The sequence below is a fragment of the Lissotriton helveticus genome, chromosome 4_1 (assembly GCF_964261635.1).
Source record: "Lissotriton helveticus chromosome 4_1, aLisHel1.1, whole genome shotgun sequence".
Lineage (NCBI taxonomy): Eukaryota > Metazoa > Chordata > Amphibia > Caudata > Salamandridae > Lissotriton > Lissotriton helveticus.
In genome coordinates this window covers 2,075,154,410-2,075,171,858 of record NC_136063.1, presented here as the reverse complement: position 1 = coordinate 2,075,171,858, position 17,449 = coordinate 2,075,154,410, and the positions used below count along the sequence as shown (strand labels likewise).

Below are 17,449 nucleotides of genomic sequence, written 5' to 3'. Positions count from 1 at the left end.
ACTCCATGATTGGCTTATTTGATTTACTTGTCATACCCTAGTACAGTGCGCGATCTGTGACCAGGGCCTGTATATCAAATGCTGCTGGTGGGCTTGCAGCACTGATTGTGCCACCCACAGAGGCAGCTTGTAAAATATGTCTCAGGCCTGCCATTGCAGAGACACTGTGCAATCTAGTACTGCCATATCGACTTGGTAAGTGCACCCACTTACCAGACCCTAAACCTTCCCTTTTCTACATGTTAGCCACCCTTAAGGTAGGCCCAAGGGTAGGGTGCATTGTAAGTAAGAGGTAGGACATGCCCTGGTGTGTGTGGCATGCCTAGATAGTGAATTAAAGCCAATTTCGTTTTTCACTATTGTAAGGCAACCTGTTTCCATAGGCCAGAATGGGCAGTTTGATTATAACAGCTTATAATCTTAACTGACCAGGGAACATGGCAGAAAAACAAATTTAGTATGCCTGAACTCAGTATGTTAAAATACATCTTTTAGTGAAGGTGATTTTTACATTCTGTGTTTGAAAATACCACTTTTGAAAGTAGGTATGTTCTTACCTAACCATCCAGCCTGCCTCTGCTTGGTTGTGTATCATACGTCTGGTTTGTGAGTGACAGGAGGGCTTGGGCTCCAGCAGTCTGATGAGTCAGGGCTGGGCTGAATAGGAACTTGGCTGAATAGAGAGTAGGGGGTGGAGATTTCCTTTCATTCCCCTGAGCCCTCATTGAATAGAGAGTAGGGGAGGGGAATTCCTTTCAGCTACCTAGGCTAGGTCTGCTTTCAAAAATGCTGTCTCCACCTCCTGCCAGGAAGCTGCACCTGTGTGGACAGAAGTAGTTTTGGCCAGGTACAGACACTCTCTGCCTACAGAGAACAAAAATATTACTGGTATAAATATTGGGGCCCTGACCCCAAGACTTTATATCACTTCTGGGTATCAAGATGAACCTTTGCCGAGGAGAGGAACTAAAGAAGCTGGGGGATTTGACTGCCCTTTTGCCATTCTGCTATTTTCTGGGGTTGGCCTGCAGTGGTGACTTATTTGCCAAGGAAAGGAGAAGGAACAATTAATGAACCTCCATTATCTTGAAGAAGAATCTCCAAGGGCTTGAAGTGTGCTTGCCTCCTGCTGAAGTCTCAAGGATACAAGGCTTCACCACCAGCTCCCTACCGAATTTCTTTGCTGGGAATTCTGTCTGCCGAAGCCTGCGTATTGTTGGGAGCTGGAAGTGCGACGTCACAAGATTAAGCGTGTCGCCGCCGCAGCTGTTGCCCTCGTATCACTGGAGAAGCGTGTAGCCACCGCAGAGGTCGCCGTCGCATCACCGGAGAAGCGTGTCTCCATCGCAGCTGTTTGTTATCGCATCACCGGAGAAGTGTGTCGCCACCGGAAGGGTCGCTGTTGCATCACCAGAAAGGCGTGTCACAGGGCCTGTCGCGGCTCAGAAGTTTGTTAGTTCACCGCACGGCCTTAGGGCGTGCACGCATCACCTTCACGTTGTCGCATCGCATTAAAGATGCCATCTTATCGCATTACACTGGATCGTCGCATCTTGTCACATTGCAACCGGAATGAAATACGAGATTGACGCATCACCTCCTCGCCGGTAAGGAACACACGCATCACCTACTTTGCGCAGGCACTGAGGAACAGACGCATCGCCTCCCCCGAAGCAAGGAACCGACGCATCGCCCTCCCTGCGAACCTTTTGTTTATCTTGCGTAACCAACTTTGTGAGAAACGTGTCACATTTACCATCAACTTTGAACTAAGCTACTTTTACCATTTAAAAGTCATTTTCCTAATACTGTATTATGGATTTTTGTCGTTTGGTTCTAGTGTTAAGTCTATATAAAGAATACTTATTTTTATAAAACCTGTGTGGTGTCCATCTGTAGTGTTTTCACTGTATTACTGTATGTGTTCAAAAATGCTTTACACACTGCCTCGGAGATAGCCCTTTCTGCTTGAGCCAAGCTATCACAGGATTGAGCAGGGGTTCTTTTAGGAGTGTAGCCCCCTTACCCTGACTAAAAGTAAGGCTCTGTATTTGGACAAAGGTGCAAACCATTACCAACTAGAGACCCCAGTTCTAACACTGCCCTTTGCCCTATTGTAACTATAGATTTTCTTTCTCATGACTAGCTGGCAGTTAGGCTTTGTAAATTCCTCCCAGAAAGTCACACAATAGGAGGATTAGGTGTACCGTAGAGGGACATCTGCTGGCAAGATGGGGGTTGGCACAGCTGAGGAGATCCCCACTTACACCTGAATAGCCTGTGCTCTGCCTTCATTACAAGGGTCTAACGACCCTGCATTGACACTTCAGCCAGCTTCCACTTTAAAGCCACCGTCCAGAAGCTTCTCCCACCTTCTAGAACCAAGGCGCCAGGGTATAAAAGAAGGACCTCAACTCTTCAGTGCACTTCTGGACCTGTGGATACTCTGCCAGGAACAAGGACTGTTGGCTGTTACAAGGACTGCCACTCTGCTGGAGTGCTATTTCTCCTCATTGTGCCATTTTCAGGAAGGTGCACAATTTTGACACATTCCCAGAGGTACTTATCTTGGTAAAACTGGGAATGCACCAAATACATAGTTAGATGGCTGTGCACCCCCACTCTCCTCCCATGTCACGCCTTTCTGGCACAGAGTAATGCAAGGCAGCAACTTGTGCTGCCTTGCGTTACTCTAGATTTACCAAGCCATGCAGGGCCACGCAAGATGGCTTTGCGTGGCTTGGTAAATCTGAGTTAAGGATTGCGTTGCCCTTGCGCCACTTCGCGTGATGTAAGGGAAATACACTTCTTTGAAAAATCTGGGCCTTAATACCTAAATGGATCTCCTTAACAACAATGATTAAAGACTTGCTTGAGTCCCATATCACCTAGTTTGAAATAAGGCAAACACATTTATAAAACACTAAAAATTAAAAAGGCCTGGCTGGGATGTCTTTTTGCGGTACAAAAGGGGGTGGTGTCTTTTTGGACAACTTCTACCAAGCATATGCAACAAAGATTCTACCCAAATGACAGAAGTTATTTAATCACTTGGAAGAACATGGCGAGGTTATGCGCACAAAGGGGAAGGCAGTTTTAATTATACTACATAAATACGGTCGAAACCTCCAGCTCTACTCCTCCTCTGGGCTGATATCCTTAGTATTGATGCTAAAATATACTTCAAGATTTCGGCCACTAAAATACCAAAGATTCTCTCGGATTTCATTCATGCCAACCAATTCGGTTTTACCCCCCCTCAGGACAGACCTAGGATTATAAGAGGCCCCAGTCCACCTGGTTAAAAAAGCTGTGAACAAATGCATTCCAATAGTGTTGGTCTCATTAGATGCAGAAAAGGCTTTTGATCAGGAGGACTGGTAGATTTTAAAAACAAACCATGGGGAAGATTCAATTTGGCCCTTGACATATGTCCATGGGTATGGCCATATACAAGGGCCAACTGCGGGAAAAGTTTCGCATCGAATTTTGTTGAGATAATTTACACTAGGGGGGGACATGCAGCGGGGTTGCCAAATGTCCCCTTTATTTTGTGCCTTAAGCTTTGACCAATGGCAGAGCTAGGATGAGAAGTAGATGTCTGAGTCATTACATTCGAATTAGGTGAATGCAAGACTCCCCTATATGTAGATAATGTGCTGTTGACTCTGAGAAACCATGAGATGAAATTAGCATCCCTTATTTTGCACTTGCATACATTTGAGGCAATGTCTGCATTTAAAAAAGACAATTCAGAGCTTCTAAATCTTATGCTACTGCCCCAAATGGAGTGGATTGTGGGTAAGAACCTCCCTTTCTGTTGGACCCCAAACACACAAAATGCTTGGTTATAAAAATGTAAATGTAAATGTGTAAAACTTATATAGCGCAGGACTTACCCTGGGGCATCTCCGCGCTTGCTTAGGGAACCCGTCCTGGTATTCCCCTGTGAGAAACCCCGGCAGGGTATCCACAAGGTGAAAGCCAGGCATCCTGCCGCGAGGGGCCGATGTGGAGATTAAGCAAGCTATTGCCCAGAGTTGCAGAGTGTGACCCCGTGAGTCGAGTAGGCACCGGAGCGAGAATTGTCAAGACCGTGGAATTTATGAGCCCGAGACCCGCCGAGGCCGGGAATCGAACCCTGGTCCACGGTCGATCTCAGATTCCGGGTCTGCCGCCTCTAACCACTGAGCCACACTTCTCCGTAAGGCAGAAGATGCAACAATTATACTGAGTGAACTTCCCACCTTTGCCAAATGAAATCCAGCGAGATCTTAAGAAATAGTTCCCTTATACAGTCAAGAACAGGGTATATTAATTCAATCAATATAGACATTCTCCTAAGAATTTGTCTTATGTTCCAGAGTTTTCCAACAATGATAGAAAGGGACTTTTTTAGTCAACTGGAGAAAGCATTAGGGAGTTCATTTGAAAGAGATCTAGCTCTAGAGTGCCACTCCAATTATTACAATGACCCTTATGCAGGGCGTCTGGCAGTTCCTGATTTTTTCATCTACTTGGTAGCTCCCTCAGCTAAGGGTTGTATCTGAATGAATACTCTAAAGCAGAAAAGGGCAAGATATAGGCAACCACGGACTATGCAACCATGGTTAGATCATTGTGGAACATGATCTGGCTTCACAAGGAGTAGATCCTAAAAGCTTACTTGCCCTACACCCATGAGAATGACCTTAATGATGTGTGATACTGTGGCAACACGGCTGCGGTGCACGTCATTCCCATCCCCATTCAAGGCAATCTATTTCAATAGCACTTTGCAGTGTTGCTGCTGCTTGGTCCATTTGATGACTGAAGAGAGGGTTGGTGTAGGATGATCTCTTTATTAAGTCATGGCCCTCATATAATGACCTTCATCAAATATGAACAAGAATTTAATCTTGGGTAACAGAGCAGCTTCGTTTCACCCAGCTTAGCCACCAGGTCTTGAACCTGACTATGAAAGGTGCCGCAAGGAGACAGAAAGAAAACTTCTCTTAAAGAGAGAAGGGGTAAACTGATTGGTACGTGAAGAAGTGATGTCTAACCTGTACATTTTGTTAATGCCAGCCAGAAGAGAGGATTGTGTATTAAACATGACAGACAAGTTGAACATAGGGGGTGGAACACACTGAGATGAGGTATACACAAAAGCTCCATAAGGATGAAAAACAAAGAAATACAATAAAAACTCATTTATGAATAGTATTATACTTGAGACAAAATACACAGAATGTTTCCAAGAGTGCTGAATAACTGCTGACATGGATTGTGGTGTGTCTGAGGACACATTCCTTGATTGGTGGAATTGCCATAATCATCTTCTATTTTGGATATAGATAGCTAATGCATTAAGAGAGGTTTTAAAATTCTCCGTCTCTTTCCAACGAAAGAAATTTGCGCTAGGTTTTAGACTACACTATCATGCACATTTGGCGAAGCCTGAGTGGTGTATGACTTTGCAATGTGTGAGGGCAGCAAATTGAGCCAATGATGTTCAACGTATATGGCCTCATCCTCCCTCTATTGTCAATGGTATTAGAGAATGTCGTCAATGCTCTTGATGGAGATACTTCTCAGTGACCTGGAGGACACACCTTGTGTTAGAAGGACAATGTGGCCGACCGGTGAGGTTTCTTTTCAGAATGGCGACAGCACGTGTGTTGCTCCCATGCTGGAGTACTATGGACATCAACTCTGGAACTGAGATGGAGTGAGCCTCTTAAAGGAATGATGGAAAGTCTATTAGGCGTGGCTATGTGATGGCACCCCTTTTATGACATGCTAATGTGGGGTCACCTTCCTGAGAGGGGAGCAGCCTGGGGCAGATGAAAAGTAAAGGTTGGATGGACATACTCATGAATGCTCTGAACACATTGTTGTGAATAGTATGTCACTATGTAAGTTTATTCTGATAAAAGTTATTAAAGATGCATTTAAATAGAACAATTAAACTCCATGTGTGGGTATAACATAATTCTAGGTTGAAGCTCCCCTTCCAGACAAAACGTTTGATCACTCCTAGTGCTGAAAACTAACAAATCCACCTCAAGGCAGTTAGAGATACCCTCCAACCCTAATTATTGCTACATTTGCACTTGAAGAAACAGTGCAATCTAGTTGTTTAACCCCCCAGTTTTTACTGGGGAACAGTGCATCTCTGGAATGGGGGTATGTTGAGTTTGTTAGCATCTCTGCAAAGCCCGCTGCTTTGCCCTACTTCTAATCTGGACAGGTTTAAACTTTAGTGCATCTGACTCAACGTTTTCATTTAATTTCTGGGACCCCGTTGAAGGTAAACCTGCTGCTGTTGTTCATGGAAGTTTATTTATTATTGCAGTATAGAAACTTATTTTTGCTGGCACACAACAATTCTTAGAACCCATCCAGCAGCTTCAGTAGGTTTTCAGAATGTTATTTGATGAATTTCTTTCTACAGAATGTATTGAATATAATATGGCATTTTTTCTAAAAGAAGGAGTATCAATGTTTGTAGTAATATTTTTCAAAGATTGTCATTGTAGGGGGCTATGCTTTTATTTCTTAGATTTAGATCACTTGCAAATGGTTCCAACATGTCTCAGAAAAGTAGCATGTTTTCCCTTCCACTTGAAAGTGTACATAAATATATATATTTTTTGCAGCAGTTCATTTGTTTGGTCTGACCTGGCAACTGCAACCGGTGGACGATCAGCTGTATGAAAATGGAGTCAGCAAAGGAAATAGAGGGATCGATTCAATGGATACCACTTACTCGCCACTCGGAGGAAAAGGCTCCGACAAAACTGAAAGGAAAGGTACGAAAAGTTATTTCCACTTCTGCAATATTATTTTTCATCACTATGGTGATGCTATCACGTCCTTCTGTTCTGTCTAGAAAACAAGCATTTCTCTACTGCACCGCCTCGTGTGTATGACCCCTACATTCTTATGGAGGTTCAGAGTGGTTTCAAAACATTCTAAACCATTATCTCAAAATACTGGCAATTCTCGTGTGCAAACACCGTTCTCCCAAAAGCCTGACTCCCTCGGCTCTACAGAAGCGCGCGTTGTCTTTAAAAAGAGTGGTTTGAGCGGGTCATTTTGACCTACACAAACGGATCTTTGATTCTCACAGGCAGTTGTTTTTCAGATATTTCATGTTCTGCTTTTCAATACTTTTTGAAGCTGTGTCTCATCTTTTTGAAGGCCCATGCATTTTGATTCTGGAATGTTTTTTAAAGTAACAATTTTTGGCCGGTCCCCAAAAATAGGTGCCTGTGGGCTTCACCGGATCAAAGTAAGCCCCTAGGGCCAGATGTAGGAGCCCTAATACCGTCGGAAACGGCCGATTTCGGCCGTTTCCGACCGGTATTAGGGTTTTCAAATGTAGGGGGCTGAAAATTACAGAATCGGTATATAAATTACCGAATCGGTAAATATACCGATTCTGTAATTCCAAATGTAGGTGGCACAGTTTACAGTGCCACAGGCCCTTAAGAGTCGGTATTTTACCACACAATCCTATTGTGTGGTAAAATACCGAATTCAGGTGTGCATGCACATCTGTGCATGCACACCTGTGCAATGTGACACACAGACATGCCCTTAGGGCATGTATGTGTGCCACATGTCACACAAGCCTGTACTTGGGGTGCTAGAGGGTGTCAAAGTGACACCCCCTGCACCCTTGCAGGATTCGGTATTTACCGATTCGGTATTGCCCATTGATTCCTATGGGCTTCAAGGCCCTTAGGAATCAATGGGCAATACCGATTCGGTATTTACCGAATCGGTAAATACCGAATTTTACAGATTCGGTATTCCTGAATTCGGAATTACCTACATCTTCCCCCTTCCCATTTACAGACTCTTAAATACCGAATTGGTAAAATTCGGTATTTAAGAGTCTGTAAATGGGAATTACCTACATCTAGCCCTAATTATGCTAATGGTCAGCTTACCGCACTTATGTTTGAACCTTCCATCATCCATGAGCCAGTGGCACTGCTGAAGACCTGACTGTGTTCCACCCATTCTCTTCTGTGCTTGAGTCCAATGTAATAAGCTATATTCTCCTCTTTCAGTGAAGTGCTCCCAGCTATGCCTTCTTTTTAAGATGGGTGCTTTGTTTGTGGTTTCAGTCTATTTTTTAACAATGAAACCATTACATTGTAGTCTCTCTTTTATTTCAACTATCACATTTTCATGCACTTAAATATTTATGTTCAGACACGAGGCGAAAATAAATCACCAGCCGAGCGTGCACAACTTGACCTGAGGTACAGCATGGTGAGGAGAGAGTGCGCATGCGTGTGCCTGTTTAACATACATGTAGGACTTTAAATCGCAGATGCAGACTGCAGAATTAAGCTCAATAAATGGAGTTGCAAATCTGGGCCTGCATTTTTGTTAATGACTGGTGTTGCAAAACTCACACTCACCTAGGTGTTCCTTCCTGCACAAAAACAATCCTACTAATGATGCAGGCACCCTTGCACCATGGTTCAAGGGTGCCTGCGATGGTGCTAGGCAGCACATTATGCACTAGCACTGGAAAATTACAGGAAAGCGCTGTATTTTGTTAAATGCAGTGCATTCTTGTCCTTTCCCTATCACACCGCACAGAGCAGTAAAGTGACTTGCTGCACTGCATGATAGTTTGATAAATATGTCCCCTAATGTGCAGCTTCACTTCCACTGAAAATTGCTGCTTGGCTCTGTCGTCTATCTCCAAATATTTCTATTCTAAATAAACCAGAAGGACAGTGCTATTGTGTCTGGCAAGTAGCATTTTAGAAACAACGACACAAGCTGGGAAAATCAATGTGGAGAGAGTTTAACTGATATTGAAAATGTTATAAAAAGGTTCACATCAGGAGTGCAATAAGCAATATCAATAAAAGAGTAATAAACTCACAGGACACACTTTTATAGGCTCGTGATCACTTTTTAAAGGATTCATATGAACAATTACTGCAAGTTTCATATAGAAGTCATGTGTACAGAGGCAATTCGGATACCTCCAGCCCGCTCTTTGCCTTATTGAATCACTTCATCAATATGATCCCTTCACAGCCAAAGGTCTCCTGAAGCCTGCAAGTATATTACTTTCTAAGCAAACATATGGTGTTTGCTGCAAAAGAAGCTACATTCGAACACAAACCTTTGATCAAGTTTATGGATCGCTTGTGTCTGATTCAATGATTCTCTCATGTTGAATCTTGATGTCCCTATTTTCAGGTGACATTTTGATAACTTCTCAGAATATATATGCTGTCTTCCCTTCAATGAAGTAGCTGATGCTCAAGACCAAATACTGTATAAATAGGAATTGCATTTCGCTAAACACATCAAGGGCCCATTTGTTGATCTTTGGCATGCAAAAATTATGCTACAGTGAAAAATTCCAACACCTGGTGCCTGATTCACTAAGGGCCTCCGCACTTGTGGCAAAGGCCCGGCAGTCGTGGGGTAGTCTCCACATTCGGGGGGGGAATATTCACAATGATGAATTTTCTTTGTGGAGATTCCGCCAGAGTGCGAAGACTTCCCCACAACTGTGTGGCGTCCGCCACGAGTACGGAGACCCTTTGTGAATCAAGCCCCCGGTGTACGACATCAGTATCCTTGGACATTTTCATCTACAGATGGATGTTAGTTTATTAGACAATGTAAATGCACCTACATTGGTGGGTGATTCTGGGGGCGTTGTAGTAATAGCACAAAACAACAGGCATTTTCTAAAGAAATGTATGTTAAACATTTCATTAGTGGCAAAACTACATTTAGGTAAAGAAACTAATCAGTAAAATTCTGAAAATCTCTTAGGGAAAAAGAATAGAAATTTAATGAAAAAAACCACAACTTAAATGATAATAACTGGGTAAGGGTTTCAGACCATATGAATTTGACAAGAGCATTTTTAAAGGTCTATAGGATTAGTTGGGGTCACTGTCTAAAAGTTAATTGTAATCCAGAGCATGACCAAACGCTTATAAGGTAGGTCAAACTTCTTCCATAAGCAAAAACGAAAACAGCAGCAAACTGTGATGCTGCATACAGACTGCAGGCAGAGTAATTTAGTTTACAACCTTGTACATTCAAATGCTCAAAAACTCAAAGAACTGTATGAGGTACCACATTCATTGGAGTCTAGGGGAAAACTGATTCCACTACTCCAGCTAGAGGGCCCAAGTCAAAAGGCCACTTCCAACTTATCAGGATAACTTCGTTAGAAACTGATTGACTGGTGGGTGAGGGGGGATGGTCAAGCAGCAACCACAATCCTAGTTAACATATGGCACAAGTAAACCCCAAATGTGCTCACTCTCTAGTAGCTTGGAACAGAGAAGGCAGGCTTAACTTGAAGGCAATGTGTAAAGTATTTGTGCAACACTTAAAAAAACAGAGTACATTTTATTAAATAAAACAAGACCAAAATGATAATATTCCAATCAGTATATCCAAAGAGTTTTTAGGTAAAGTAGCACCAAGAAGCACAAAGCAATAAAAAGGGATATCTGGTCATGCCGGACCCCGCCAAAGTCACAGGTTTGCATTGACAGCGATGGAGTGCAGGCCGGCTTCAGGGACCCATATAGGCCTGCTGAACAAAGTATCCTAAATACTGGTTGCAGGGCACTGCGTGGATCTGAGGCGAATGAGCATCACGCAGCTGAAGCAATAAGTTAGTTTCGAGATGCGGTGAGGCTGCTCTGCTAAGTACTGTTGTGTTGATTTCAAGGATCCTGTCACCGGGGCTTGTGATGCGAAGCCTGCGCATCGAGGATGCAGCGCGCAGCTGGTAATGAGTCTGTTCCAAAAAGCGTTGAGGCTGAGATTCATAGGCTAGGGTCATTGTCAAGCTGTTGTCAACAAGAGATGGGAGGACTGTGGAGATGCACTGGGCTGTTGGCGATGCAGCAGTTCCAAAGATGCAAGAACGATGAGGAAGTTCTGCGCTCAGCCCAATCCATGCAGCAGTGGCAATGTGTCAGTTCTGCTCAAGGATGCCCAGCTTATCCTGCGGAGATGCGTAGGTTCGGCTCAAGGATGGACCGCTAAGCTGAGGAGAAGCATTGGTTTGGCTCAAGGAAATGCTGCTCAGCGGAAAAGATGCATCAGTTCTGCTAGTAAGCACCTTAGACCCACTTTCAAGGGTTAAAGACTGGGGTGGCACCACTTAGTAGTGTAGACTCACATCTGGCAGAATCTAGGTGTAGATCCAAGGTGGATGGGGGCCTATTATAGGCCCGAGTCTCCAGATCAGGAGGCCAGCCAACTAGCCCTTGGAGTCACTCTGAGTTTTGGTTTCAAGTGATGCAGGTCCAGTCCTTCTCAACCAGGCAAGGAGGGCAGTAGGCAGCAGCCAGCAGTTAAGCACAGCAGGGCAGCAGTTCTTCCTGAGTAACAGCCCAGTAGAGTGTTAGTCCTTCAGCAGCACAGCAATCCTTCTTCCTGGCAGAGTATCCACAGGTGCAGAAGTTTACTGAAGCAGTGGTGTCCGAGATCCAGTACTTATACCTACAAGTGCCTTGGAAGTGTGGGAGAATTAAAAGACAAGCCTTTGAAGTGCACAGATGCCCTGCCCAGTTAGCCCTGGCCCATGACTAACTACAAGGGAGAGGTAGTCCTTTGTGTGGGGACCAGACACAGTCTATTCAGATGTAAGCGAGACTGGGCCCAGCTTCTCCCTCCCATCCTGTCAGGATAGCCCACTCAGTTACATCAAATCTCCCATTGTACATGGCTGTCAAGATGGAAGACACCAAGCCCAACCACACCCAGCCATGTGACAAGAGACAGGCTGTAGGCACCAAATATTAGGTAAGAAAATGCCAACTTTCTAAAAGTGGCCTTTTCAGAATTGTAATTTAAAATCCGACTACACCATGAACAGGATTTTAAATTAGGATCTTGGAGACACCACACATGAGCCAATCATATCTTCCCATTTGGAAATGATGCTTATGAATGGTAATCAGGTAAGCCAAATGTTATCATATGCAAGAGATTGGCCTTGCAGTAGTGAAAAAAGAATTTGAGTTTTTCACTACCAAGACATGTAAAATTTTAAATTGCATATTTCTGAATTTTAAATACATTGCACCCTGCCCTCTGGGCTGTTTAGGGCCTACCCTAGGGTTGACTTCTCTGTATTAAAAATGAAGATTTGGGCCTAGCAAGAGTTTTAGCTTGTCAGGTCGACATGGGATTTTAAAACTGCACACACAGGCTTTGTAATGTCAGGCCTGTGACATGTTTACAAGGGTTACTTAAGTGGGTGGGTCAATAAGTGCTGCAGACCCACTTGTAGCATTTAATTTACAGGCTGTGGGCACGAGTAGTGCACCCTACTAGGGACTTTAGGTAAATTAACTATGCAAATTAGGGGTATGCCAGTCAAATCGTGTTTAGAGGAGTGAGCACAAGCACTTTATTGCTAGTTAGCAGAAGTAAACTGCACAGAGTCCTAAGGCCAACTGAAGCAAAAATCCACCAAATTTGGAGGTAAGCGGGCAAAAGGTTTGGGGGAAACTTAATTTACAGGCACTGGCACACTCAGTGCACTTTACTGGGGGCTTATCAGTAAATCAAGTATGCCAATCATGGATGACCAATCATAATAACAATTTACACAGAGAGCATATGCACTTCAACACTGATTAGCAGTGGTAAAGTGCCCAGAAACCTAAAGCAAACAACAACAGGTCAGATTAAAATAGGAGGAAGAAGCAAAATGTTTGGGTATAAGCCTGCAAAAAGGGCCATTTCCAACAACTCTAAATTAGCCTGTTTCATGCGTGACTTCATAACTAGATTAATATCGGACTCATGTCAAGGTATTACAAGCTATTAATGAGAGGTTAAATCTAATTTTAAAAAACTGCCTTTCTGAATGTGAGTTTTACATAGTGTCAACTCTACCAGAAGGTTTCAGAGCGCTTTCCAGAAGCCCTAGTTATGTCACAGACGGGCACATTATTTTTTTGGGTAGGCACAGTCAGACTAACTGATCAGCCCAGAATCACAGGATGTTCAGGGTCCCTGCCGAGACACGAGCCCAGTTCTTCAGGTTTGTGGGCGACCACTCTAGCCATTAGGCCACATCCTCTCCCCACATTAACCCCTTGAGCGTTTGTGACAGAACCACTCTGTCACGAGTCATGGACGCGCTGTGCTGCTGATGGAGTGGTTCCGTCACGGCACGCGCGCCTCCCCCATGCTGCCGCGATTCCGTGCCTGCGCGGCGGTTTTATTGAGCGTGCGGGGCTGTGACGCAACCACTCCATCACAAGCACAGCGCGTCCTTGGCTCATGGCGGAGTGGTTCTGTCACGAGCATGGCGGCGCCGCGCGGTCCCCCCTCCCCCCAGCACAGCGGCGGAATTACCGCCGCGGCCAAGGGGTTAAATTCGAAAACTAGTAATGGGTTCTCATTTAAGTTCAATATTGCATCAATCGACAATATATTGTTCGTATTATTCTTTGAAAATAAGCTTACAACTGCCTCAATAATTGCAAGAGTTTTTTTTTGAAAGGCAGACACATTACTTACTACACAGATGCTCCAAGACCCCAGGCAATAACAACCAAAGACAACAGACTATGGCACGACAAATAACGCGTTCCAAAATCTGAGGGAAATGATTTGTCACTTTCGGTTTGTATTGTTGAAAGAACTCGTAAAATCTCTAATTTTCTGAATACCAGGTGGGTTTAGCCCACACGAAAGTTAATTAGCCCAAAAAAAAGCGAATCCAGCCGAGGATGTGACTATAAGGAGATCTGATGCTTGTGCTTTAGTTTTATGAATTCATTTAACATGTTCTCAAATTGAAGTACAGCTTGTCTGCATTATTTCTGAGCAGCAGGCCCATCCTGTCATCTACTGGGGGAAGATCAATGAATTTATAGCTATTTTATGTTGGAACTGAGTTCTCGCACAGAGAAAATGTCTCTGTTGTGTACTAAGAAAATAGCTTTCAGTGTTTACTTGACGGGTTTGCCAGAGAAGCAAAAAATGGCTTCTCTCTCTGCAGCGTGCACAGGAACGGCGGTATGTTTCTTGTCACTGTGAGATTGCCAACGTCAGAAACGCCATCCAAATTAATGGGATTAATAAAGAATTTAGGAAATGAAATGGAATGGAATGGAAGATGCGGCAGAATAAAGAAAAAACAGCTGCAGACCTGCGTTTCTTCGAATACCACGGCTGCCTGAATCCTCAAACACATTTTTATAGGCAGACAAAATATACTAGTTAGTCTTATAACGCATGCATTTTCACATTATACACATGGTTAAGACGCACACAGTTTAAGGTTCTGTGACCTTGGATAAATGGAAGCTTGAAAGACATTATTTCAGTTATCTTAATGGGAAAATATCTTAACCACTGGATATATGCCTGCCAATGACATTGTTCTATTTTGCATTCATATAGTCAATAGGAGCACTGATTAGCAAGTCTGCGAGCAGCACTCTTAAGTTGTTAAATCTTTGCTTCTGTTTATAATCATTGTTTAGTGCCCACTCGAGTGCTGCAAATAACTCAGGACTACAGTACGCCTCGCCAGCTCGTGGGGCTGCCATTAAATGAAGTGTTGCTAAAATGATGTGCACATTAGAGGCCAAACTAAAGAGAATCAAAGCGTCCTGGCCTTAAACGAATTTCAACACAAAGAAAAAGCGAGCAGCAATTCACTGGGTAGACCTCATGCCAGGGTGGGGCACAGGCCACGGGAGCCCCTGAGGTGTACGGGGTGACAACGGAGGGGGTCCTACTCGGTGGTACTAGGTGGGCCATCTTCCAGTGTGCCCCATTCACCCTCAGGGCTATGAATATCTGTGACATACGGGAGTCTCAGGGTCCCTCAACATATTCTGCATGAGAGCCACATCATTTTGTGAAATACCAATACCTAATTCCAGTGGCGGCTCCTCAGCAGTGGCGGAGGAGCATCGCCTCACTGGTTCAACCAGCAGCAGCTGAATAATAAAACTATTTAATTTTACTCTTCAGCTACTTGCTGAGCCTAATAAAACTATATAATTTTACATTTCAGCTACTGGCTGAGCCAGCGTGTGTGGGAATGGGCGGGGCCGGGCCATGGAGGGGGCGCGGAGTGATGTGTACTGCTAACTGTGCATGTCTGTTTGGATATCCATCTTAGGCCTGCCAAACAGACTTGCACAGTTAGGTTTCTCCAACTCATCTGTATTGCAGAGACGGGTTGGAGAAATAGTATAGACTCCCTGTGCCTGAGCAAGCGTTAAACAAGCCCGCTCCAGCAAATCCCCACGCTGCTCTCATGTAGCATGAGATCAGTGCCGAATTGCATAAGGAGTCTCTGATGTTGTCCCAGGGGCTGCTGGGACCAGGAAGCAGAGGAACTCCGAGACACAAGGTAGCAGAAGCAGCATCAGGTAAGTTTTATTTATTTATTTGTAAACATGAGTTACCCCCTCCCGCCACGTTCCATCCACTCCCTCCACCCACCCCACCACTGTTTATATGCATTGGCAGCCACTGTACAACAGGATGGCATCATGACTGTACACTCATGTAGCCCTTAATCTCTGACTCCATTTTCTGAGGGGAGGCCATGCCCTGCAAAACATGTGCATCAGGGCATGTTGTGTGATAATTAAGTTTAACTTTGCATATCTTTCTCCATCTGACTAGTCCTGAGCTACAGATCAAGTGTGATATAGATCCTGTGCCCACTGGGGCCCCGCCCATATCACATATGCTTTATGGTTTTAAAGATAGTGGTCCCGCTGGGGCTCCACCCAAAGCACACGTGCTTTATGGATTTATAACTAGGTGCCATGATCTGCCTTCAATACCAGAGCTCCCCACTTCTCCGTTCTATTAGAACCCAGGTCATATTATGTCAAATGTATAAAGCACAAGGAGCGTAAATCTTCTCAACTACTCACTATATTGGGTATTGAGAGTTTGTCACAACAAATGTGGTGCCTCCTGGCTGGAAGGGAAACAGTCTTATTTAAAATGCAAAAAAGGTTTCTTAACTTAAAGGCAATCACATACCCTTGCAGGCCACCATCCCTCTCATAGCCACCAATCGAAGTCAGTCACAATTTGTGAGCGACCCCGTGAATATTAATGAGGTTCAGCTCGAGGAGGAGGGAAGTGAAGGGAAGAGAAGGAAAGACCAAGCAGGACAGGGCAGGGCAAGGCATAGTAGAGGAGGGAAGGTGAGGGGAGGAGGGTGGGAGGAGCATGGGGGGAGGAGAGAAGGGTGCAGCTCAGAATAATAACAGGGATGGAAGTGGAGGTGCACTAGTAATAGAAGAGAGTGACTACTCCTCTTCAATAGGGCATACGCGCCTCACTGCACTCAAAGGAAAGATTAGGAATAAATGAAAATGTTTGAAAGGTGCACCATCAGACTGGTGATGCGCTATAATAAGTGGATTACTGTTGCATTTTACTCTCGATTTATCCTATGGTGAATGCACTGTTTTATTTATATTGCTATGTTGCTCTAAATGCATGTGACCTGTATATTTTTCATATGTGTTCCACACTCTTTCTGGAATGCTCTTGATGTAGATGCTGCATCACATTTTGCGATGCAGCGCGCGCTACGAAATTCGTTTTATTTATTAAATTGTTTACTTACCTGCAATTATCCATATTCCGTTGTTTACCAACACCCACCCTGCCCCTCCCCCTCCCCGCCTCCCTGCCCCACCGAACTCCATCCACGGGCCGCGGCTGATTGCATAGTGCTAATATCTCCAAAGAAGGGATTTTGTGCTTTGAGGGTCCACAAAGACAGGACCCAAAGAGTATTTAGTAGTTTCAGCCCCCATTCTGTTTTGTATTAGGATCCTTTTCCTCTTCATGATTTACAATACTTTTTGCACAATATTTTAAAAAAAGCCTTTTTTGTTGCTTGAGTGTTTTTCAACTAAACTGCTTCACAGAGCCCTGTTCCAGACTCTGTTTTTTCAAGTATGGGTGTCATTCGTTTCAGGGTCTCCTCTGAGAAAATGAAGAGAGCCCTGTTCTTGGCTCCTCTTCAACTGGCACAGACTAAGTCCCATCCAGCAACTTCCAGCCCCATCCCCTTTGCAAAGTCTTCCCAAGGGTTCCTATCTACATGCCAAATGAAGCTGTTCCTGATACCAATGATGACTCCTCCGGTATTATCTGTGTTAGCCTGGCAGTGCCAGTTCAGAAGGTCATGCTGGCAGTATAAGTTTGATGGGAAGAACAACGTATCTGAGCTGTACGGTGCCCATATTATCTTTCTAGGAATGAAAAGCAGCATGGAAGGATCTGAGAACGTATTCTGCTATGGTTGGTGCCAGTGATTGTGGTATTCAAGCTGAGCACTAGTGATAGAGCGCGCGAGGTCACCCAGCCAATGATTCCGCCGTTTCCGGCTTCAGGGCCCATATACTTTCAATTCACACTATTCATTGACCAGGCGACT

At 44.3% G+C, this 17,449-nt stretch overlaps 1 protein-coding gene across 1 annotated transcript in view; it reads left to right on the top strand.

The window, feature by feature from the left end:
- TENM1 (teneurin transmembrane protein 1) overlaps positions 1-17,449 on the top strand; it is a 1,826,288-nt gene that overhangs the window by 886,415 nt on the left and 922,424 nt on the right. Inside the window, exon 8 of the mRNA XM_078688755.1 lies at positions 6,642-6,794. Coding sequence (XP_078544881.1) covers positions 6,642-6,794 — 153 coding nt within the window. The remainder of the gene's footprint in view (positions 1-6,641; positions 6,795-17,449) is intronic.